The 24,752-nt window shown below is 38.8% G+C and overlaps 1 protein-coding gene across 3 annotated transcripts in view; it reads right to left on the reverse strand.

Moving 5' to 3' along the window:
* Positions 1-2,273: 2,273 nt before the first annotated feature.
* cep295 (centrosomal protein 295) overlaps positions 2,274-24,752 on the reverse strand; it is a 42,077-nt gene continuing 19,598 nt past the window's right edge. For 2 of the 3 annotated variants that reach the window (XM_079885518.1, XM_079885517.1), the window contains exons 16-30: positions 23,668-23,823; positions 23,411-23,575; positions 22,704-22,732; positions 22,196-22,292; positions 20,100-20,234; positions 19,930-20,025; positions 18,286-18,383; positions 17,936-18,206; positions 17,749-17,862; positions 15,626-16,035; positions 12,493-12,624; positions 10,996-11,068; positions 10,276-10,546; positions 2,717-2,816; positions 2,274-2,432 (exon numbers count right to left, since the gene is read on the reverse strand). In XM_079885518.1, the coding sequence (XP_079741644.1) occupies positions 2,394-2,432; positions 2,717-2,816; positions 10,276-10,546; positions 10,996-11,068; positions 12,493-12,624; positions 15,626-16,035; positions 17,749-17,862; positions 17,936-18,206; positions 18,286-18,383; positions 19,930-20,025; positions 20,100-20,234; positions 22,196-22,292; positions 22,704-22,732; positions 23,411-23,575; positions 23,668-23,823 (2,186 nt within the window). In that variant the 3' untranslated portion in view covers positions 2,274-2,393. The remainder of the gene's footprint in view (positions 2,433-2,716; positions 2,817-10,275; positions 10,547-10,995; positions 11,069-12,492; positions 12,625-15,625; positions 16,036-17,748; positions 17,863-17,935; positions 18,207-18,285; positions 18,384-19,929; positions 20,026-20,099; positions 20,235-22,195; positions 22,293-22,703; positions 22,733-23,410; positions 23,576-23,667; positions 23,824-24,752) is intronic. The other variant, XM_079885519.1, reaches the window with a different exon arrangement.

Below are 24,752 nucleotides of genomic sequence, written 5' to 3' on the forward strand. Positions count from 1 at the left end.
CACACACTACTCTGATTGGCCAGTTGTTTTCATAGCGATGATGATACACGTCAAGCGAATCTACTCATTCAGTAAAACACCGACAAAATAATATTACACACACTACTGTAGTAATCACGTCATAAAAACAACATTTATATCAATATCATTCCTAAATGTCTTTTTAAAACGTTTGATCTGTTAACTGAGTAAAAGTAAATGAATGTAAAATAAATAAATAACAAACAATAAATTAAAGAGTAATTAAATAACAATAAATTAAAGAGTAATTAAATAATTTAAAATACTGCTTTGCACTTTAACTTTAAAAAACAAATAAATAAAAACAGCTACTCCGACCTTGTCTGTATGTTTTTTCTTACGTAATTTCTAATTTGGTGAAAGGCGCATCACACACACTCACACGCATATACAGTATATATGAGAGATGTATGTCCAAACTTGCACTGAGCCCCACCCCATGCGTGGGACGGAATGAGGATCATCCTGTCATTTGTTTGCACTGTCACAATATACAATTGAAATACCTAAATGAACTACAGACCTCAAACGACCTGATCTTGTTGTTACCCTCCTCATTTCCTATTGATTCTCTTTGTCTCTGTCCATTCAAGGGTAATTTAATCAATGTTCAACAAATAAAAGCAGATATAAATCACTCTTTGTAAATTATATGATTACAGATTATAACTTATAGATGTGCTGTTCAACAGAAACCTGGCTAAAACCAGACGATTACATTACTTTAAATGAGTCCACCAGGGTCGTAGTTTGTGTGTGTGTGTGTGTGTGTGTTTTAACCCCCGCAATAACCAAAACAAGCAAGTACAAAAAGCAAAAAGACTGATGAAAAGAGGAAAAAACATCATCCCGCAACAACAAATTAAAAAGCTTTTTAAAAACTAAGCACGACCACTCTTACTAGAATTGATCAAATTCTGTTGCATTTATTGTGGTACATTTTGACTAACTTGTAGAATTTATAATAGATTATCTGTTATTGGAATAGATTTTTCACTAAAGATTTATATTACAACTATGGCATGTTGTATACATAGTTTCTCATTGCAAATTCTATGGATAAAAATATATATATTTTTTAAACATTGGCCTTATGAGAAGCCATCAATGATCTTACCCGTTTCATAACAACCCTGCTAGTTGAACCCTTAAAGTCCCCCTGTGGTGAAATCCAGTTTTTAATGTTGTTTATATGTCTATGTGGTGTTTTTAATCTGCTTTAAGTCAAACCATGTGTAAATAAGTCGACAGCATTGCTGAGTATTTCCTCCTTAAAACTGCAGTGAACCAAAGACAGTCTCAAAAACACGCTTTGAAATCGCTGGTGTTTCTGACGTCACAAACTACCTTGTAACCAATCAGATCAACGTGTGATCGTCAACCAGTGGATCTCTGAGCTGAGTGAGTGAGTGGAGGCGGGGCTCATTCGCATATTCATAGAACCGCGTATACTAAATGAGGCAAGGGTGTTGAGTTACATTCAAGATATTTTAAGACATCATGATTTTTTTTCAAGGAAAAAAACACGTTTAAATATGTAATTTTGGTGATCAAAGATGAGATTTAAGGGATAAACTGATTGACTACAGGGGGACTTTAAGGGTTGTTTGAGTTCGTAAAACACACCGTTGTCATTTAGCCAACATTTCTGTGCAAAGCTAACAATTCAAAGTGTATTTTCCCAGTTTTTGTCTCACTGAGGTCACACGGCTTCCACATCCAGCTAATTTAATGCTCCTGTAAAGCTGCAAACGTCCCTTCAGATGTGGTTTCAGGAGAACTGACTTCATACATCCACTAAAATCTAGTGTAGCGACGAGACTGGTCTAAAAACATAGACTGGTCTAATTTGAAACTAAAAAGTAAGACTGACCGCTAGTTAAGATGGCTGTTTATGCCCCAGTTTTTACTGCATATGGCCCCTACTGATCTGCCAGGTCACATGATCAAGGCCACCTCGAAATCATGCAGAATCTGGAATATTTCTATTGCATTGCAGTACAGGTCTGTATTCCCTTCGCATAATCATGATGAGATATTTCCCCTCACTGACGATTTGTTTAAGAGCTCCTCATTAATTTCACAATGATCTGTAAATAAAAGACTCTTATTTGGGATTGGGACAGTGTGTGCGCTCGTGACACCAGCCATGGGAACGGAGCATCTACAGATGTCCCATCACGGCAGGTTATCGTTCTTCCAACTGCACCACCAAACGCTTTCAGCGATATTCACAATGACACGGACAACTATTAGATCAAAGAACGTTTTACTTAAAATACACAACATACAAGACATACAAATAAAAGTGCTTGAGATTTTAAAATCTGATTGAGACGAACACGAACAGCAGGAACGGACCTCCGCAGAAGTCACGGCTTGAGTTTGGCCCTCAGTTTCTCCAGAGTCTTCTGTAAGAGAGAGAGAGGTGCGTCACAAGTCTCATCGTGTCCATATCTGCACAACACAGAACTATCGTGTCGAATTATTCGAGTGAATCACCAGGTCATAATTCACTACAAAAGCAAAGAAATAAAAGGGAGGCAAATGTGAAGTGTTTAGCGTTCATGTTTTTCCTTTTGATTTCAATGTGAACCGTGTTTTCAGCATTCGTGAGACTCCTCCAGTCACGTGACCGAGATCATCCTCATCATCATTGTGTGTAATGAGTGTGTGTGCTGGTCATGCGTCTCACCCTCTGGAAGTCTCTGGCTTTCTCCCGGTTCTTGGCGTACGATTCCTGGCGGCTCCGGGACTCCTTCTGCCGTTTAACTTCCTCTAACTGACTGTACAATCTGAAACCCAACAGGAAGTTCAGACACAAACCACACTCATGTTGACCGATTTCACAGCAAAGCATATTCAGGGCTCCAAATCTAAAGCACGGGCACTTTGTTAATCTTACTTCAGCGTTTAATACTACGCAGGTTCATTTATCATCACACGTGAACATAAACTCTGGCTTTATACATTGGATCAGAGACTTTCTGCAGAAAGTGTTTATGAATGGCATATCTTCAAGAGAACTGGTTTTAAATGCGAGCTCCACAGGGTTGTGTTTGGTTCCCACTGTTATTTTCAATATGAGCTACACATTAAGAGTAATACAGCTGGTCTTTTTAAATATGCAGATGACATGGCCTGGGTGCAACTTTGCTCAGTGTGTCAATTATTGAGTGAGCAAACATGATTTAGAAACATGAAGGCCTTTGACGATTGGTGTAAAGTGAGTTCTGCAATAAGGATCAGGATTTTGGGGGCCGATCACAGATTACTGGAAGTTTAATTGTCCAATACCAATCACAGATAGTGTCACCGAAATAATACTTTTCTTAATGTATTTTAAGTAGTGCTGTCAAACGATTAAAATATTTAATCGCGATTAATCGCATTAATGCCATAGTTAAATCGTGATTAAATCGCATTAATGTCATAGTTAAATCGTGATTAATCGCATTAATGTCATAGTTAACTCGTGATTAATCGCATTAATGTCATAGTTAACTCGTGATTAATCGCATTTATGCCATAGTTAACTCGCGATTAAATCGCATTAATGTCATAGTTAAATCGTGATTAATCGCATTTATGCCATAGTTAACTCGCGATTAAATCGCATTAATGTCATAGTTAAATCGTGATTAATCGCATTAATGTCATAGTTAACTCGCGATTAAAATCGCATTAATGTCATAGTTAACTCGCGATTAAATCGCATTAATGTCATAGTTAACTCGTGATTAATCGCATTTATGCCATAGTTAACTCGCGATTAAATCGCATTAATGTCATAGTTAAATCGTGATTAATCGCATTAATGTCATAGTTAACTCGCGATTAATCGCATTAATGTCATAGTTAAATCGTGATTAATCGCATTAATGTCATAGTTAACTCGCGATTAAATCGCATTAATGTCATAGTTAAATCGTGATTAATCGCATTAATGTCATAGTTAACTCGTGATTAATCGCATTTATGCCATAGTTAACTCGCGATTAATCGCATTTATGCCATAGTTAACTCGCGATTAATCGCATTTATGCCATAGTTAACTCGTGATTAATCGCATTGTCAGTTAACTCGCGATTAATCGCATTTATGCCATAGTTAACTCGCGATTAATCGCATTTATGCCATAGTTAACTCGTGATTAATCGCATTGTCAGTTAACTCGCGATTAATCGCATTAATGTCAGTTAACTCGTGATTAATCGCAATTTATCACACATTTTTATCTATTCTAAATGTCTCGATTTCTTTTTGTCCCATTATTTTCTCATTTTAATGCTCTTATCAACATGGAAAAGTGGATCGGCTTGCTTTGTGCAAATGTTTTTTATTGAAAACAACATTGGCATATAACTGTATTATTCAATTTCACACTAACATTCTCACTTGGAGCAAATAATCTCTCACACAATGTAACACTGTCCATTAATAAAAGGGTGAAAGAAATACTGACGAGGTCCTGATATTGAAGAGGGGGCGGAGAATTCGCATCAGCTGTGTGTGTGCTTGGCCATCCAGTGGTGTTTCAGACTGGACGTGCTGCGATGATCGCTCAGTTCACAACGACAAAACTCAGATCACTTTGGTCTTGTCAATTGAACCATTTGGCAACTTTTTAAAAGTAAACTTTCCATTCAGAATCTTATTGGCATCCATTTCGGCGTCTCGCGCTCATCATTCATCCACTCAAAACGTAACGCTAAAGGGGGTCGCACACTGGACGAGAAGTGAAGCGCAGCGCCTCGTATTTAAAATTCGAACACATTAAAACGTTTTTATTGCTGGTAAACTGAGAAAGTGCACGTCCGATGTGCGATACAAGTTGTCCTAGCTTTTCATCCACTCTTTGGCCGGCTCGCAAGCCCAAACAAGTGTGTGCGGCGTGTAGGGCTGGGTATCGTTCAAAAAATTGATACCAATACCGATACCTTGATTTCGATACCGGTTCCTGAACGATACTTTTTTCGATACCAATTTTTTTTTAAATCCATTTTAACAAGATTACATAACATTACCTCAGAAAAACTTTGGTTTTATTTTTTCAGTTTGACTAATGCTCCTTAGTTAGTGAACAAAGGAACAAAAAAAAAATATATATATACATATACATAAGGAACAAAATATTTTTTTATAAAGAACTCATGCTCACCAAAGCTGAATTTGTTAAAAAAAATACAGTAAAACTTGTAATATTGTGGAATAGTATTACAATTTAAAATCTTATTTGAATATATTTCAAAATGTTATTTTTTCCTGTGTTGTCAAAGCTGAATTTTCAAAATCATTACTTCAGTGTCACATGATCCTTCAGAAATATGAAAACAGTTTTTGGAAACTATGATACATTTTTTCATGATTCTTTGATGAATATAAATTTCAAAAGAACAGCATTTATTTGAAACAGAAATCTTTTGTAACATTACACGTTTTAAGGTCATTTTTGATCACTTAAATGCATCCTTACTGAAAAAAAATTCTGACCAACACATTTTTGAACGGCAGTGTACATTCAGTAAATTGCAATATAAACACTGTCAGAGTGATCAACAAGGTATCTCTTCATTTACCAGTCAAAGACGGAGCAACTTACTGCTCTTATGTTTACTCCGTGCACTGTCAGGCTTCATCATATCTGTCGCGGTACCGGTCTTTGCAGCAATTATTTTACCGCAAATACGGCATCGCGCGCTGTTGGCATCATTGTGAGTGTGTGTGCTCGCGTCTCATTGAGTATGTGCGCGAGTTTGTGTGTGTGTGTGCTCGCGTCTCATATGAGAATGTGTGTGGACAGTTTGTGTGCGCGCGCGCGTCTCATATGAGTATGTGCGCAGAGAGTTCCGAGCGTCTCGTGTGTGTAGAGTTTGCGTGTATGTGCGTGAGCGACTTTAGGCATGTCGTTGTGCATTTCATAATATGTATTTGTTTGAGCACTGACATTGACGAGTTAACCCCTTAGGTATTGAAATCTGGTACCGAAAAACAAGTCATTTTTCGATACTCGATAGTATCGAGGCAATTCGGTCGGTACCTAAAAAGTATCGAACTCGGTACCCAGCCCTAGCGGCGTGCCTGTTGTTTTGTTTCCGGTCTAGCTAGATCCGGTGGTGTTGTAGTTTTACTAACATTACTAGTTGTTGCAAAAGCATGTGAAAAAAAACTACACAGTTTGCTAGCCGTTAATAACGCGTTTAACTGACAGCCCTAATTTTAAGTATAAAACATTAAGCAGTGTAAGATCCAGAAGCAGGGATATTAGGCTGATGTCACTTCAAGAGTGAATGCACAGATCCAATATACTGATACACATGCAACTTATTTCTCAACTCTTTATGTTCACTTAAGACATAACTGACGGCGTTTAAGTGAATACTCACCAAGCCAGCATTTTGACACATTTCTGTGTGTGTTTGACTGTGAAACCCGAAGCCCAAAGATCACTTCCGCACCTTTAATGCAGTTTTAATAACTATATGATTTGGACGTTAAGCTTTGGCTTTTAGATTTGGATGAGAAATGCACTAAAATATCATTTTCTTGCTATCATTGCGATGTTTCCGCTCTCTGAAAAAAGACATTGCAAATGTATTGTCCTTTTTAGAGCTGCCAGACCAGTCAATTTAGCGAAGCAATTTTAGCTGTGCATAGAAAAACTGTCTTGTGAGTTTTGCATCTTATCGGCTCTGATAGAGACCACCGATCAAACTATATAAAGCTATAACGATCAGCGCACCCTTACTTTCCAGATCAATGCAATGAAAATGAAAGCGTTGAATCTAGTGAACATCACATGTTAGGGAAATTAAAGTTAAATGATCAGTCTGTTGTGACTGTGGCAAGTTTGACATATCTGGGAACATGCATAGATACAAGGTTGAGATTTTAATGAAAGCAACTCAAATGTTGTTTCTTATACAGAATTCAATGATAGTCAACCAGTTTTGGAAATGGTATATAAAAGCCAAGTTGATAGCATGTTAATGTTTAACCCTCTGGGCCCTAAGGGTATTTTGGGGCCCTGAAGAAGTTGACATGCCCTGACGTGTGCTTTTTTCAGTCGCTTAAAAACATAAATGGCTGAAGTCTGATTACATTGTATTCAGCACAAACAGGGCTACAGTAATGTGTGAGCAACATGTACATACAAGTTTGTGAAAACGATGTGAAAACCATCCTAATCACTCCTTCATATGGACATTTAACTTTTGTAAGACACTAATTGTCAGAATGGCTGATACGCGGCAGCGTATGAATATGAATAACGCGCGAGACATGAATAATGCTGTGATTCACACCTGAGGAGACAAAGACCCTCCCCTGGGAACATCATGAGGAACGTGACAGAGGGAACTATAGAGAGTGAATGTGAGGAGACTTAATGATTGAATGGATTGTTTCGGCTTATTCACATAATCAAGTTTTAGTTAAAATAAGCAATCTTACTATACATTTTCTTTACACAAAGACTTTACTCAACTTTAGGCCTACACTACCGTTCAAAAGTTTCAGATCTGTACTTTAAGAAGTCTCTTCTGCTCACCAAGGCTGCATTTATTTGATCCAAAATAAAACAAAAACTGTTTCTTTTTACAATTTAAAATGTTTTATTTAAATATATTTTAAAATGCAATTTATTCCTGTGATCAAAATTTTCAGCATCATTACTTTAGTCTTTATTACACAGTCTTCAGTGTCACATGATCCTTCAGAAATCCTTCTAATACGATTTGCTGCTCAAAAAACTATTTTAATGTTGAAAACGGTTGTGTAAAAAAAAAATTCAGGATTCTTTGATGAACTGAAAATTCAAAAGAACATTTCTCTGAAATATGAAGATTTTTTTAACATTATAAATGTCTTCTTTACTGTTACTTTTGATCAATATAAGGCATCCGCATTGAATAAAAGTATTGATTTCTTTAAAAAAAAAAAAAAAAAACAGCATCAAAACACTAAACTCTTTCTGAGCCCAAACTTTTGAACAGTAGTTAATAATGTTACAATAGATTTCAATTTCAGATAAATGCTGTTCTTTTCAACATTCATAATAAAAAAAAAAAAAGTTTCTTAAGCATATTAAAATGATTTCTGAAGGACCATGTGAAACTGAAGACTGGAGTAATAATTTAAATCACAGCAATAAATTGCATTTTAAAAATATATCCAAATAGAAGTCTGGAAATAGTCCAACGAATATAAATAAAAACGTACTCATCCGAAATTGCATCCACGGCTGGATCAAGTCGCTATTGTTAAGATGCTCTTCTGAGGAAAATGCGATCTCTTGGTCACTATACACTACACATTATCTTATGAATAGCGTGCGTGTGGGTGTGATCACATTAACGATAATTAGCTGAGCCAGGAGAAACTGTACATCTCTTTAGTTTCATACGGATTACATTGCAGGAGAATATTTGTTTTAAATATGAATTGTTTTATTTAAAAGTAGACATTTCAAGCTTTCTTTAGACGTATGTTTCATGTTTGTGTGTTAAGTATTGGCTGAGTTTCAGTTCATTATTCAGACGTCTTTCAGAAAGTTTCTTGCGGAGACAGCGACAGCTGAAAGCGCACCCTGTTTATCTTCTTTATTTTAGAAAAACACAAGGATTTGTTATTGTGAGTGTACACAAAAGCAAGGATGCCAGCAAACATTCATAGAAGAGCAACAAGGGTTATATCCGAGTCCACATCTGGAAGGTATAAGGTCCCCAGAGTTTTTAAAAATGTTTATAAACACTCTTATATCAGTGGCAGTTTGAATACTGAATGGATTTAAGTAAGTCTAAGAATCTTTTGTGAGAATAAGTACTTTTTTTTTTTTTAATTGTTGAATGAATATGATTATTGTTTGTCTTAATTGTGTATAACTAAGGATGTCATGAGAACTGATTCGTCGGTATCAACATTTTAAAATCCTGACGGTACTGAACATTTATGCTCTATAGCATGTAGTTTGAACACAAACAGATTCTTTCTGAGATGTAATTTCACACAGTGTTAGTGATTCAGCGATACCGGGTCTTCTCTCTCTCTCTCAAAATGCACAAATGGCTTCATAGTATTCACACTGATTGTGCTCTGAAAGCGAGCTGCACGGTGCAATACTTTAGCGCACATCGTTTATATCATGCCAATTTATGAATTCAAGCGATTTTAAACTATGAAGTACTCGCATGCTCAATCAAACACACACAACCACGTCTCGCGAGAGTCAGATTTTCTCAGCTGATTACACAAACGTTCAAACACACACAGTTACGTCAAAATGCCAGTCTTGGCGAACACTTGCAATGGTTATGTGAATGTGAACAGCATGTTGTCTCCGTCCACTAGGTTTTAGTGACAGCAGCCTTTAAAACCTGCCACTGTCTACTATTGGCTGTTTGATTGTGATTAATAATACAGACAGCCAAAGAAAAGCCCATCTATATTAAACTTATACAGTTATGACTATGCAGAGTTTATTTATATTTGATTATTCAATTTCTGTGGTATTTTTCTTGAATGCTAATGTTAAAAAATATACAGCATTGTTTAATTTGTATCTTTATTTGATTGTATTTGTTTATGCTACTGCTTCTGTGTTTGTTGCAATAGTCCGTAATAAAACAAGAATGAATATTGTACCTTATGAAAATACATTAAGTGAGCAAACATTCTGGTGAGATAATTGTAATTTCAGAACACTTTACAATAAGGTTCATTAGTTAATGTATTAACTAACATTAAATAACAATGAGCATTACATTGGTTACAGTATTTATTAATATTTGTTAATAAAAATCCAACTGTTCATTGTTTGTTCATCTTAGTTCACAGTGCATTAATGTTAACCAAAACAACACCTTTGATTTTAATAACGTATCAGTAAATGTTGAAATTAACATTAACTAATATTAACAAATGCTGTAGAAGTATTGTTCATTCTTAGTTAATGTTAACTAATGAACCTTATTGTAAAGTGTTACCGTAATTTCTTTTTAAAAATATGTACAAAAAGTTCTCTTTTCACTGTGGTATTGACTTTTGGTATCGGTACCAACTACTAGATTTTTGGTAGTGTGACATATCCCTATGTATACCTTTGTTTTTTTATGAGAAGTCAAATTAAAACTCAACATTGGTGGACAATCATTTGCTACAAATTACAGTGTTCATGAGATGTCTATCGGCCCATCTGCTCTGTACTGACAGAGGCTGCAGAGCAGGAACATGCGTGTTTCCTTCAGTGTGCCGTACCTCTCCGTGCGCCGGTGCATCTCCGCCTCCTCCACGCGTCTCTGAGCGGCGGTGCAGATCCTGACCTCAGCGACACTCTTCAGTGCGCGTTCAGGCGTGCTCGCTTCATCAGCGTGTGCTGCGGTGGGAAGCCTGTCGGACACGTGCTGCTCGAGGCGTGTCGTCACCGTGCGTCTGGCTCTGATCTGAGCGACCCGGAGCGCTGACCTGTGAGCCAGACCGTCCCGCCGCTGCCGCTGAGCAGGAGAGCTCTGGAACTCCAGCAGCATCACTGCAACACACACACACACACACGCTGCTAACACAGGCACGCTAGGGCAATTCAACGAATTTCTAATCGCGATTACGGTTATATTACGGTAAAATAAAAAAAAGTCCACTTGCATTATTTGTGTGCTTAAGGTGTGTTTAGAGCACGTTACGGTGTGAGAGGCGAATCACGTCCACTTCAGAGAACCAAATGTATTATAATAGGCCTATATAATTCCTAAAAAAGTGGGTCGCGGGACTCGTGGCTTGATGACCATGGCGAAATCTGGGTCCCATGGCCAAACGAACTCCGAGAACCACTGGTATAAAGCTATTCAAAACATCATTTAAATGTAAATTGTGATAATCGTAATTAATAAAAATCACAATTACAAGTTTTGATTTTTGTCATAATCGTGCAGCCCTAAGTCACGCCTTCGTGAAGAGTTCACGGCCTGAAAGTTCACCAACCAGCATGAGGGAACGATGGCTCTGGCTCCGCTGATTGGCTGTCGTCCTCCACCGGACGGCTCGGCGCTTTGCCCTACGAGAGACAGGATTTGTTAGGTTTGAATATTAAAGGAGTAGTTCACTTTAAAATGAATATTTAGCCCATGATTTCCTCACCCTCAAGCCATCCTAGGTGTATATGACTTTCTGCTTTCAGACGAACACAGAGTTATATTAAAACACACTGACACTTCCGAGCTTTACAATGCCAGTGGATTGCAACCATCAGATTGAAGCTCATAAACGTGCATCCATCATAACGCCACCTTCACACTGGCAGTTGAAATCAGCTCCGTAATACACAATACGCCCCCAGCGGACGTCGTACTACACCGTTGAAAAGCGTCGGAAGCGAGTAGAACAAAAATGGCGGAGAGATTAGAACGCTTGATTTTGTCAGTGTCAGAATGTACAATTCTGTATGATCTCTCTGATGAGGGTTACAGAGACATTAATCGGAAGGCTGCTGCGTGGAGGAAAGTTCCCCAGGACGCTGACATGTCAGGTCGGCTAAATGTGATATAGTGGTATATAGGGGTATATCGTTATAAAATCATTATTTTAATAAAAGTTAAGAATTCAGGTTTGTTTATCAGTACCATAGCAATGCTAACTTCCGCTGGAATTGTCGTATAGGAACCGTCCGTAGCCTTTCGCAAGAGTTAAATTTTTTTAACGCATCCGGATGACCAACTGACACGATTTTTTTCCACACCGCACTCGTTCGGACCCATTCGCATGCGGTCTGTGAATCTCCATAGGAAATAAATTACTTCCGGTCGTTTCGAAGCCGTATCGGAGCTGATTTAAACTGCCAGTGTGAAGGCGGCGTAAGTGCTCCACACGGCTCTGGAGGGTTAATAAAGGCCTTCTGAAGCGAAGCGTTCGTGTAAGAAAAATATCCATTATTTAAAACTGAATCGACTAAATAACTAGCTTCCGGCCAATGAACATACAGATTCGACTTGGTGTAAACGCAACTAATGTGACGTACTGCTGATACGCACTACACTACTTCCCACGTCACAAGTTGCACGTTAGGCCCAAGTAGTGTAGTGCGTCATGGCAGGGCATAAATATCAGCAGTACGTCAGTAGTTAGTTGCGTTTACACCAAGTCGAATCTGTATGTTCATTGGCCGGAAGCTAGTTATTATACTTTATAAAGTTTTAAATATGTATATTTTCCTTACATGAACACTTCGCTTCAGGAGGCCTTTATTGACCCTCCAGAGCCGTGTGGAATGATGAATAGCTGCACGTTTATGGACTTGCACCATTATAAAGCTCAGAAGAGCCAGGACATTTTATAATATAACTGATTGTATTCGTCTGAAAGCAGAAAGTCATATACACCTAGGATGGCTTGAGGGCGAGTAAATCATGGGCTAATTTTCATTTTTAAGTGAACTACTCCTTTAAGAAGTGACGCATGATGCGCACTCCTCTGAGCCCTCACCTCACTGCGGTCAGATGTGCCCTCCTGTGGCTCACTCCCCGAGTCTTCAGTGAGGTCCTGTAGGGTGGACTCTGGCAGGCTGATGAACGAGATGGTGGACTCCTCCAGAATGCCCTTCACGTCACCCGCCGCCTGGCAGGAGCAAGACGAGTTTACAGACACGTTATCTGAATGTCCTGCATGATGGCTGTGTGACGCTCATACACGGCCAGACTAGTGAATGTGCTCAAGTAAACCGGCATGAGCCGACTCATGTTCAGTATTGTTGTGCTGCAGTTGGACACTCTTAAAGGGACAGTTCACCCAAAAATGCCAACAGTCATTCCAAACCTGTATGCAATTCCATCTTTATTCAAGATGATATTCTGGACAAACAACACTGGTCCCCATTGTACAGACTGACACAAAAATATTAGTCCAGTCATTTTAAGCCAAAATGGGGGTCAACCTTGAACAAATTGCAACAGAAGCAAACTCAACTGATTTTGTATCCTCAATATGTCCTGAGTAAGGAAAAAAAGTCCCAAAGAATCCCATTAGGGGAAAGATTAGAAAAAGACCCAAATATAGTCTATTCATACGCCTGTTCATTATTTTTCTCACGTGAATAGGGTAACATTTTTAACCTTTAGATATCACCATGAAAATTACTGAGTTGCTTACTTACATCAAGACAAACAAAAATTGTATTACAAGTTTATTTAAATTGTTTGTTAACATGGACAATCGGTGCATAATCTAATTACAGATGTGCTAATTTGCATAAATACCACAACAGATCTAAACATTGGGTCTAACCAGGTGAAAATGTCTTGTTGAATCTTGTTGACACATAACAGTAAAATACTTGAAACAGTCTCACAGACCCAGCCCCAAACCGCATCTCTGCAATAATAATTAATAAAGGCTGGTTTCTAAAGTACTTCTTCCTGCCTCTATGTAATAATGCTCATGGGTAGCCTAAATGGGTTCATTCAGACCTTAACATTTAGTCTTTTACTGTTATGTGTCAACAAGACATTTTCAACTGGCTATACCCAATGTTTAGATCTGTTGTGGTATTTATGCAAATTAGCACATACATAATTAGATTATGCACCGTTTGTCCATGTTAAACAATTTAAAAAAACGTTTAATACATTTTTAGTTTGTCTTGATGTAAGTAATCAACTCAGTAATTTTCATGGTGATATCTAAAGGTTAAAAATGTTACCCTATTCACGTGAGAAAACAAATGAATAGGCGTATGAATAGACTATATTTGGGTATTTTTCTAATCTTTCCCCTAATGGGATTCTTCGGGACTTTTTTTCCTTACTCAGGACATTGAGGATACAAAATCAGTTGAGTTTGCTTCTGTTGCAATTTGTTCAACCTTCTTTCATAAAATGACTGGACTATATATGTAATATCTAAACTGTACCTTTTAAAAAACTTTTTTCAGGAAGTAGCACACCTGAAATGTTTTTTCTTACACCACCACCAGTTAAGGGATTAGAAAAAGCGGTTTAACACTCCTGGGGTCAGTTGCATAAACATAGCCATTATGTTAATATGATCTAGTATGACCCACTAGCAGTTAGTCAAGAGGCAGTCATTCCTACTTTGATATCAATTAGGCCAATCTACATTATGAACAGTATTAAAGAAACAAAAGTTGTTGTCTAACCTGCAAGACTAGTCTTTCTTCTGCGCTCATGTAAACCCATTCTGACAGGTTTTTATAGAGTGTGCAAGTGTGTGAGAGAACTAATGTTGTCTAATTTATGGGGCTGATCCAGCAATTTCTCTGGGGACAAATCTTGAGGGATTGTTCATCCCAGTTTTTGGGTCAACTATACCTTTAAGTCATTCCAAAAACTTTTGTTCATATTCACAAATGAAGATTTTTTTTTAAATGAAACCAGAGAGATTTCTTTCCCGCCATTGAAAATCTATTCACGCAAAACTCTGATGCTTCGAAACTTTATGAAGAGTTTGTAAAACTTAACAGTCATGTGTCGCCACCTACTGGTGTAACAATGTCATTGATACAATCTTTATTTGAAGCGGCAAGTTACATGATCTGCTCTATTTTGATCGCTACCGTAGACATCGGTGTTTGTATCCAAACAAACTTTTATCCCAGTACTTCAGTGATAATATGAATATTAGTAACCCAGAAAAATGATGCAGTGTGGTTTAAAAGACTGTTTGTGAAACTATTTCATACCTTTACTGTACAATAAGTGCTCTCTCTGGATCAACAGCAGCGCAAAGACTGAAATGTTCCTGTGTGATTTTGGCAAAGATTTGCAGACACAGAATGATTGTCATTTTAGGAATGGGATTACATGGTTGTTTGAATCGAGGTCACCATCTCTAATGCATGTGTTGTCAAACTTCACTGCTCTCACACATTCAGTTCATGATGTCTTTTTGTGTGAACGAACCCTTTAATGCTGCACCATACAAAATCACTACAGAAGTATTTTTTTACCAAGACTTTGACATTGCTGAGATTTGTGCTTTAAACCTTGTTGCAGGCAACTGATCTGCCATTAATTTAACTGGGATATTAAAAGTAATTAAAAAGTTTAAAAACAACAGCCATCTATTTAAGTCCCCCTTGTGGTGTAAATCCAGCTTGTTTATATGTCTATGTGGTGTTTTTAATCTGCTTTAAGATAAACCATGTGTAAGTTCATAAGTCGACACCATTGCTGAGTATTTCCTCCTTAAAACTGCAGTGAACCAAAGACAGTCTCAAAAACACGCTTTGAAATCGCTGGTGTTTCTGACGTCACAAACTACCTTGTAACCAATCAGATCAACGTGTGATCGTCAACCAGTGGATCTCTGAGCTGAGTGAGTGAGTGGAGGCGGGGCTCATCTGCATATTCATAGAACCGCGTTACTAAATGAGGCAAGGGTGTTGTTTCATTCAAGCTGTTTTAAGGCATGAAGACATTTTTTTCCAAGTCAAAAACTTTTAAATATGTAATTTTGCTGATTAAAGATCAGTTTTGAGGGGTAAAATTATTGACTACAGGGGGACTTTAAACGTTTATGTTCTGCAGGTGTGTGTTTTTCCTTCTCTGAACTCAAAGAATCAAGCACAAAGCTGTATGGTGAGATGTTTCGCAGACTCTACCTGTGCTCTTTCCAGAAGCTCGCTCAGCGTGTTTTCCTCCACAGCTGACATCACTTCCTGTGAGGGTAAGTGGGCTGCGGGTGCAAGGCTTTCTTCCTGTAGACGGGTCTGGAGAGGGGAGCGTGGCATGAGGCTAGCGTCCATGTCATCGTTCTCACACAGGGACTCGTGGGTAAGAGAGAGTTGCTCCACAGACATCTGCAGGTCCGCTTGAGACTGAATCAGTGCGTCTGCGCGCAGGAGCTGCAGGGATTGGTCTGTCGAGTCCAGCCAATCAGAGGCCTCGTCCACGCTTGCATCCGTGCCACACTTCTCTGCTTCCAGCGGGACACAGAGAGCCGTCGAACAGTCCACGCTCTCGTTGTTTGTGACGTCAGAGGGCAGAGGAAGAAACAGATCTGAGGCGTCGTCTACGGCACAGAAAACAACGAACATCAGCAACTCCACTGAGCACTAGAGCAAGAACTGACTGTGAAAGAAAATAAACCGCTCCAGCAAGACAGCAGTACAAGAGTGTTCATGTTTCAGTCTTTGCTTTTTGCACAAGTGATATGCCGGAAAAAAAATCTAATCTTTTGCAGATTAGAAGACAGTTATTACAGATATTACAATACTGTCATCACTAGTGATGCACCCAAAAGAAATTAAAGATCTCGTTTAGCAAAAACTATAACGTTTATTTAATAATTAAATGAATAAAATCAACTCTCAAAAACCGAGTTTCATAAAAACACTTCAATTGCATAGAAGGCAGTTTTTACATCAATAATGAATTTTGAGTAGAAAAATTATATCATTGCTGAACTATAAACATTTAAATGGTGAAATTTGTTTGAATAAATACTGAAAACAATACATTTTGAAGAACAGGTTAAGTAAAACTAATGAATATGTAATTATTTTAAGGCTGTAATGATACACCAAACCCACAATTCGGTTCGTATCATGATTTTTGACCCACAATTCGATACAAACCTCGATTCTTTTGGTTGGAGGAGAGAGAAAAGAAGAAAAAAAAAAAAGAGATTGAGGAAATTTTTTTTTTTTTTAATTAAATAACATTTGAAAACCCTGTATACCTGAACACCAAATAATAATATTAACTATTGTGGGGTGGTGCCACGTTCATGTAACATGTAAGTGGCGCTGCAAATAACGCACCTAAAAGCTGTCACAAAGAACTGGCAAAAGTAATGATTATGAGTATGTCAAATATAGCAAGGAGACATTTTAATTGTTTACTAATAAACAAGTGTTTTCTGTGTCAGTGTCGGCTGCAAAGATGAAGTTGACGATGCTGACTCGCGATCTTCACAGTAATGAACGCGCCAGAGAGAAATGCACATCTCAGATTTTTTGTATCACGTCCGTAACGCATGTGTAATTCACTCATATTAAATATAAAACGCATGTGTAGACTGATATTTTTCTAATGTCGGGGCTCCTTTATTAAGGGAGTATGGATATATAAACAGACGTTTCAATATATTGGTATTAAATGCATTTTCTGAGAATTTATATTTCAAGTTTTGACTGCAAATGCCACATCCATAACGCTGGAATTGCCCAATAGTAATTTAAAGATGTGGTATAAAGCATTGGATCTGGACGGGAAGGGTAACTCTGGGAGTTGGAAGGGGTGTGTCGCGATTCTGCCTTCTCACACAGATCCACAGGTTCGTGGATCTGAGTGTCACGATTTCGGTTTCATATCGCATTTCGTTGTATTTGTGAACATTAGTTAATGCACTGTGAACTAACATCAACAATGAACAGCTGGATTTATATTAACAAAGATTAATAAGTACTGTAACAGATGTACTGCTCATTGTTAGTTCATGTTAGTTAATACATTAATGTTAACTAATGAACCTTATTGTAAAGTGTTGCCAACAAAACTCATACATTCGCACTACAACGGTTATCAATACTGTAACCAGCTGATAACAGCAGCTGTCAACAAATGTCACTCCCTTCTGCCAGAACCTGGCGGGCGTAGGCTACAGGATCTAAATGCTGCCAGCTTTTATTTTACTAAATGAAAGCCGTTGGCGTCATTTTTGAGAAGAAAAATTTGACAAGTGTGAACATGCCCTTGTAAGCGTTTTTGCTCTTTCAGTTACCGTGTGGGGCATCAGTAGAAGCACTCCTGTCCTCGTCTGAGTGCTGTAAGGCAGGTGACATCTGTGACCCGGCCTCAGCGGGCCGGTCCGGACCGGAGCTGCTCACGACTGCAGCTGAAGCAACACAACGACAGTCAGAGCAATGAAACACACCGGCAGAGACGCCACCAAAGCCTCACATCATTACCTGTGCGGGCGCTGCTCTGATCAAACACCTGAGATGAACCCATATCTGACGCTCTGCCAATCAACTGGCTCACGACAGACTCATGGAGCTCGGCGCTCGAGTGCGAGTCTGAGCCGGTTGAGATGTGACCGGTAGAGGAGTGGCTGGAGTCTGAAGCCCTGTCCTGGTCAGAGGACGACGGAAGGGACGCTTCAGACGGGGGTTCACCGGGTCTGATGGATAACTGATCAGACAGGCGCTCGAGGATCCGGGTCACGGTCTCGCTCCAGCCCTGAAATGACCACGCCGAGACATTAGCATGGCAACAGAGTCAGGAGAATGTAAATGAGAAACATGCATATGCGTGGCACCTGACGGCTCTGATCGGCTCTCACTACATTTCTAGATGAAGAAGAGGAAGATGAGGAGGAGTCGATGTCTGGATGGGGCTGAAGCGGCAGGAAAGCACCTAAAAACAAACACAAACCAAACAACTGTATCAGAATAAGACTACAGTATAAAAGTAAAATAAAAAAATCCACATTGAATTTCTTTTATTTTAATGCATTTCAGAATATGGCTGCTTGATTAGGATGATCATTTCCCTTGATATTGTAAATGCCCGTATGCAGCACTTAGTGAACCATGACAATGGCTTTTCAACGGCGGGTTCAGTCTAGGTCTGTCGAACAAAACAGCACGAGTCGCTCACTCTCTGATGTACTGGAGGACTTCACTTGATAAACTATATTTTTGGTATAAATTATAACAACAAAATGGGCATTTTGCCATAATTGTGTGAGTATCCTCATAAGAGCAGTCTTAAATGACTGTTTTAATAGGAAAAAAAAATGTAATTTGGATTTATTGGATTACTAGGAATTTCACTGTTTTAATTTGAGAGAAGTTTCTGGTTTTACCAGTATATGATAAATAGCCTGTAATAAATCAGGAAACTAGATGGTCAAATAAACCCTGCGTATGAGTTGACATTCTCCTGATTTGTGCTTATAGGTGAAAGTGCAATAACTCTAGGCTAATGAAATGTAAAAATATTTAAACATTTAATTTTAATTGATTATAATTGAGCAAAATAACCAGGATGATCAATTTATCCATTATGCATCGTGATGAAAAATAAGTTTTCATTGTCTAAAACGCACAGGCATTTAGTCGACTAAACCTTGACAAAAACAGAACAAGGTCGACTAAATATGATAAAAACAAAAGATTTTAAGATTCAAACTAAAAATAAATAAAGACAAAATGAACACTTGTAGTGTCTTGGATGAAGCCCATGTGTTGTCTGCTCTAACTGAAGACAGAAACTTACGAAACTTCATTAACCAGCCACTCTTGATTTGAATTACATGTGCCAACACCTTTTTACCATAGTTGAAAGAATTTGGCAAAGAAAGAAAGAAAAGAAGAGGTTTGCATATGTAAAGCTTGACACTGCCAAATCAGCAGATAACAACAAGGCTCCTCAGGCTATTTGAGTTGACTGTAATTTAAATCGTAAAGTCAATTAATGGATTTTACATTAAAAAACTATTTGTGCGGTGCAACTGTGTGTCACTCTTAGAATTACCGGTAAATGTAAATTGCACATCCAAACCGGCCCACTTTTGTAAGTGACTCAAAAAACTAATTCAGCCGACTGTCCCTCCTAAAACTTTGCGGTGTGTGTGTTGGTCCTCTTAACAGCATGAAAAGCAACACGATTACATACAGAAAGCGAGCAGAGAACACTCTTTATATTCAGCGGAGCGGTCAAGCATGAGCTCACAAAGACTCGGCACAATGAGCCTCTTGTTCACATCGGCTCACTCAGCTGGTTAATGAGGATTAGTGAATGTCTGCCATTTCCAGTGACTGTTCATGTGATCTTTGATGCCGCGGGAGCAAATATAGATGTAGTGCCACTTTCCCCCAGCTGGTGAAGTAATTACGGCAGCTGTAATTCTGCTCATTTGTAACTGCGAGTAAAATGAAGTGATGCGTCTGTAAGGCACCTGGAGCTGAGATGTGAGCGTCTCCATCATGTGCTCGCAGCTCCTCGTGAAGCGCACTGGACCAGGACTGACCCGCTGGACTAGTGATCGGCGCTCCTGCACAGAGAACACGTGAGCGTGTGTGTTCTGCACGTGCACACACACCTCACGCTACAGGAGCCAGTGTTTACCTGCGTGTGTCAGTGACGCGTGGAGCTCCTGGCTGTATCTGTGGATGATGCGCTGCACAGAACCGCTCGTGTCCTGCGGCGGGTCAGCGGGGGACGGGCCGCACACGTCAGGATCCACACTGAGACGAGAATCCTCTGAGGAACACACGAGCTTCAGAGGCAGATCTCTTCCTGTGGCGGATAACAGCCCGCGTACAGGACGCATTTCAGACGCGCCTTCACTAGGGATGGGCACGAGCACTGGAACGCACCAGCGACGACCGATTACAAAACTATATACAATTTATATTTATAATTATATTATATTGTTACAAAAACATTTCTATTTTAAATAAATGTGCAATATTTAAAATTATAAAAATATTTCACAATATTAGTTTTTTACCGTATTTTGGACTTAAAAAAAGGTAGGCTTAACGAGCATAAAAATATAAAAAAAATAGTAACGTTTCCAAACTTTTGACCGTATACACACTTTTTCTGATTGGTTATGAAACAACTTACATTTGCACAAAACAAAAGGCTGCGAATGCCACGCAAACTTATAATCATCAAGGTGTAACTCTAGCCTTTTAATGTAAATGGTCAAACACAGCACGCATGACCTTGCTTGATCTTTTAATCTTAATCTTTCTTTAAACTTAAAAAAAAAAAGTTCGATTAAATTAGACAATCGATTGCATACATTTCAAAAGACAAAAAAAATTGTATCAGTTGTTTTTTTAACTATTTAAAATAGTTTTGATTTAATCAATTCATCAATTACTGAACAACACATGATGGTTATTGATGAATGAAGTCAGTATTACAAGACTAAAATGGCAAACAGTCAGTCAACATAAAATAACATTTTAGCTCATGAGAAAGTACAAAACGAATCAAAATATTTCTACAACACTTCTGTTGTGAACTCTTTGTGCTTTAAGTTTAGTGTTATTGAAGGCTTTGATTAATCTCATAAAAAGCGTTTCAGTTCACCAGTGTTCATTCACTCTTGCAGAGGTTCCTTGTGGGTAAATTTAGGCTGTCAAGCGTCTAACATTTTTCTAACCTAATTACACGATGTGGCGATTAATTAAATTTGGCTGAGAAGTTACACTCAAAAGATAAAGTCATTATTGTGTTAAATGAGAAAAGCATCAAATAGATATTACAAAAAGTAGCTTTAGAAAGAAATATTTTGTTTGATTCAACAGAATTTATTACACAAACGTTTAAGGATACAACAGCCATGTTTGTTTCTTCCAGAAGCTGCATCCAAATTGGCATTTAGATATATATTTTCAGACTGTTTATTGCAGCTCAGAGGGGACAATTACAATTGCATGCATAAAGCCATGAGGTTAAAGGGATAGTACGGCCAAAAATGATATTTAACCCATGATTTACTCACCCTCAAGCCGTTCGAGATGCATATGTCAATCATTTTTCAGACGAACACATTTTCAGTTATTTTAGAAAATGTCTTAGATCTTTCAGTGGTTATAATGTGAAGCAATGGGGTCCACCTCCTTCAAGTCCCAAAATGTGCATGCATCCTTCACAAAAGTAATCCATCCGGCTCCGGGGGGATAAACGAAGGCCTTCTGAGGGTAATCCGTGCGGTTTTGTCGTAAAAATATACATATTTAAAACTTTATAAATGAAAATATCTTGCTTCCGGCAACGGTTGATGCGCGTTCACGGGAGAAGGATGCCGGTGTATGACGTAGGACGTAGCGTAGGAAGCATGCACATTTTTGGGACTTGAAGGAGGTGGACCCCATAACTTGACATTATAACCACTGAAAGATCTAAGACATTTTCTAAAATAACTGAAAATGTGTTCGTCTGAAAAATGATTGACATATGCATCTCGAACGGCTTGAGGGTGAGTAAATCATGGGATTAATATCATTTTTGGCCGAACTATCCCTTTAAAGGTATATTAAAGGTATAGTTTTAATTAAAATATTTTTTATTATCGGCATGACGCACACGCCCCGCCCTCGAGTACTAATTTTTCAGACCTATCGAGAAGTCGAAATGAAAAACTGACAAAAATGCCCATCCCTAATGTTCACACTCTGTTTGTGAATGTAACTGATCACACACACCTGGCTCTTGGTCACTAGTGAAGTAGCTTCCCGTTGAGATCGTAGTGGATGAGAGATAGTCTGGGTCAACAGGTGATGGACAGCCAGCGCTAAACCGCTAGCAAACAAACAGAGAACAGTTTTACACAGTGTGAGTCTACAAACACACACACAGACACACACACACATCATCAGCTAATCGTCTGAGCTCAGTTCAAGTGTAGAGACCTTCATTAGCAAACATGCATAATTCACATGTACTTCAGGTACAAAACGCTTTCATCATTGCTCAAATACACACACACACTCACTCACTCACTCTCTCTCACACACACTCACACGCACGCACTCTCTCACACACACTCACATCAGCTTCTCTTAGCATAATCACTGGTGTGACGGCACGCTCAGATTTGGCTAGTTTTCATCACTGATCCATAAACTGTGGATCTCAGAATGAGCTAGCGGTCATCAGTGACGTCAGGTGTGTTACAGGAGCTGATTCCTGCAGTGAGAGAGACAGGCTTACCTCCTGCTGGAGCTTCATGAGGCACGGACCTGAGGAGGAGTCAACAGGAAGTGTTAAAGCACAAATGATATTGAAAACAAAACAAACACATTATTCTGCGATATAAAAACTATTTCACCAGATGATTTTTATAGCTCTATTTTAATCATTCTAGAGTAATCGGGGTGATTTTGTGGGGGAGTGAATCTGCATAGAAAATTATAAACAAATTACAAGCATCGATAAATACAATAGAGGACAGACAATTAAAATAAGCAGTGCTTTATGTTTTTCAGGTCAGTCTAACAGTATCCAGGTACAGAAATTGAATAATCACATGTAAAATAAGTCACTGTAAATGACAGCGAGTCCCGCAGTGAGTTGTTGCCCTGCATCATCTTCCTCGCCACTCAACTGTGTGAAGTGTCACATGACCTACACAGGTCTGGGCCGGGTGCGTTAATAAACAATGCATTCATTTTTTCATAACTAAATTAACCAGTAAAAATGTATGATTTATTTGCACTGATTATGATTTGGTAGCCCTGATTTATATGCACAGTCACTCCAGAGGTTATTTAATTATTTTTGAAATAAATGAGAACTTTCTGACCGCAAAAGAATTAGTAACTAGTAGTAACGTCTAACTACGGGAAGGGGCTTAGAAACGGTCAAATCCACACAACAGATACACACATCTCTAACACACGACCCCTGTGTACATGTACCTGGCGAGGCCGTGGAGTCCTGCAGGAGCGTGTCTCTCCAGGACATGCGGCTGGTCCTGCCCGTGACCTGTGACCTGTCGCTCGGGCTGTGGCTGCCGGTAGAGGCGAGCGCGGGCAGAGATGCACTGCTGGACTCGCTCACATCAGCAGAAGACGACTGCAGCTCTGCAGGAGCCGATCACAGCACACACACACACACGTGAGGTCAGACAGGGTATGATGCGTGACAACTGCCGGAGCGTCAGCTGCTGGCGTACCTGTGTCCAGGCTGATGTTGAGGGGCGAGTCCACTTCCTGTATGGCGCTGAGCTCGTGCTGCTGCATCTGCCGGAGGAACATCAGACGAGCGGGAGCACGAGACACCGGGGGCTTCACTCTCACACGGGCCACTGGGGCCGGCTCACACACACCGTCTACAACACACACACCGTCTACAACACACACACACAGAACCGTGAGAGAGTGAGAGAGTGAGAGAGTGAGAGAGTGAGAGAGTGAGAGAGTGAGAGAGTGAGAGAGTGAGAGAGTGAGAGCGAGAGAGCGAGAGAGCGAGAGAGCGAGAGAACAATATTGATTTCTTGATTTTTAATCGATCTTCATCTTAAATGAAACCATATTGATTACCTTCCAAGAATCAATCTTTTAGTCTGTGCTGTTTTCTGTTGATGCATGAACAAAACTCCACAACACATTATTTGCAGCGCCACCCATCTGATAATCACAATAAGCTTTGACAGAATTTGCAAGCTGAGGCTTTGCTTCATATCAAACGTATCAAGTTTTAGCATTTCAACAATAAATGTGGTTGTGTGTCTCTAATGTGAGGTGACGGAGGCTGTAGCGCATGAACCGATCGCCTCTTCCTCTTCACTAGTTACAACACCAGATAAACATGAATGAACGAGTTGAAAAAAAATCAGTACTTCCTGAAATAAATCAAGCCTCATGTAATCGATTGTATTTCAACCACAGAAAGTCGTCAGTAAAACCGCTTGAGAACAATGTCTCATAATGTCACATTTAAAAGCCATTCAATGACCATAAACTCCATAGTTAGAAAAATAACTCTAGAGAGGAGCTTTTAACATATTCATTAGTTTCTTAACCTGTTCTTCAAAATGTATTGTTTTCAGGATATATTCAAACATACAAATTTCAACATTTTAATGTTTATAATGTTTATAGTTCAGCAATGAAACTCTAGCGAGGAGCATTTTGATATAAGCACTTCATTACATATCACTAAGAGGTTAAGTAAAAATATAATGAATATGTTCATTATTTAAGGTATTTTTAATAAATCCATCATGAAAACAAAGTTTAAATGACTCAAATAAATAGC

The sequence above is a fragment of the Squalius cephalus genome, assembly GCF_949319135.1.
Source record: "Squalius cephalus genome assembly, chromosome: 11".
Lineage (NCBI taxonomy): Eukaryota > Metazoa > Chordata > Actinopteri > Cypriniformes > Leuciscidae > Squalius > Squalius cephalus.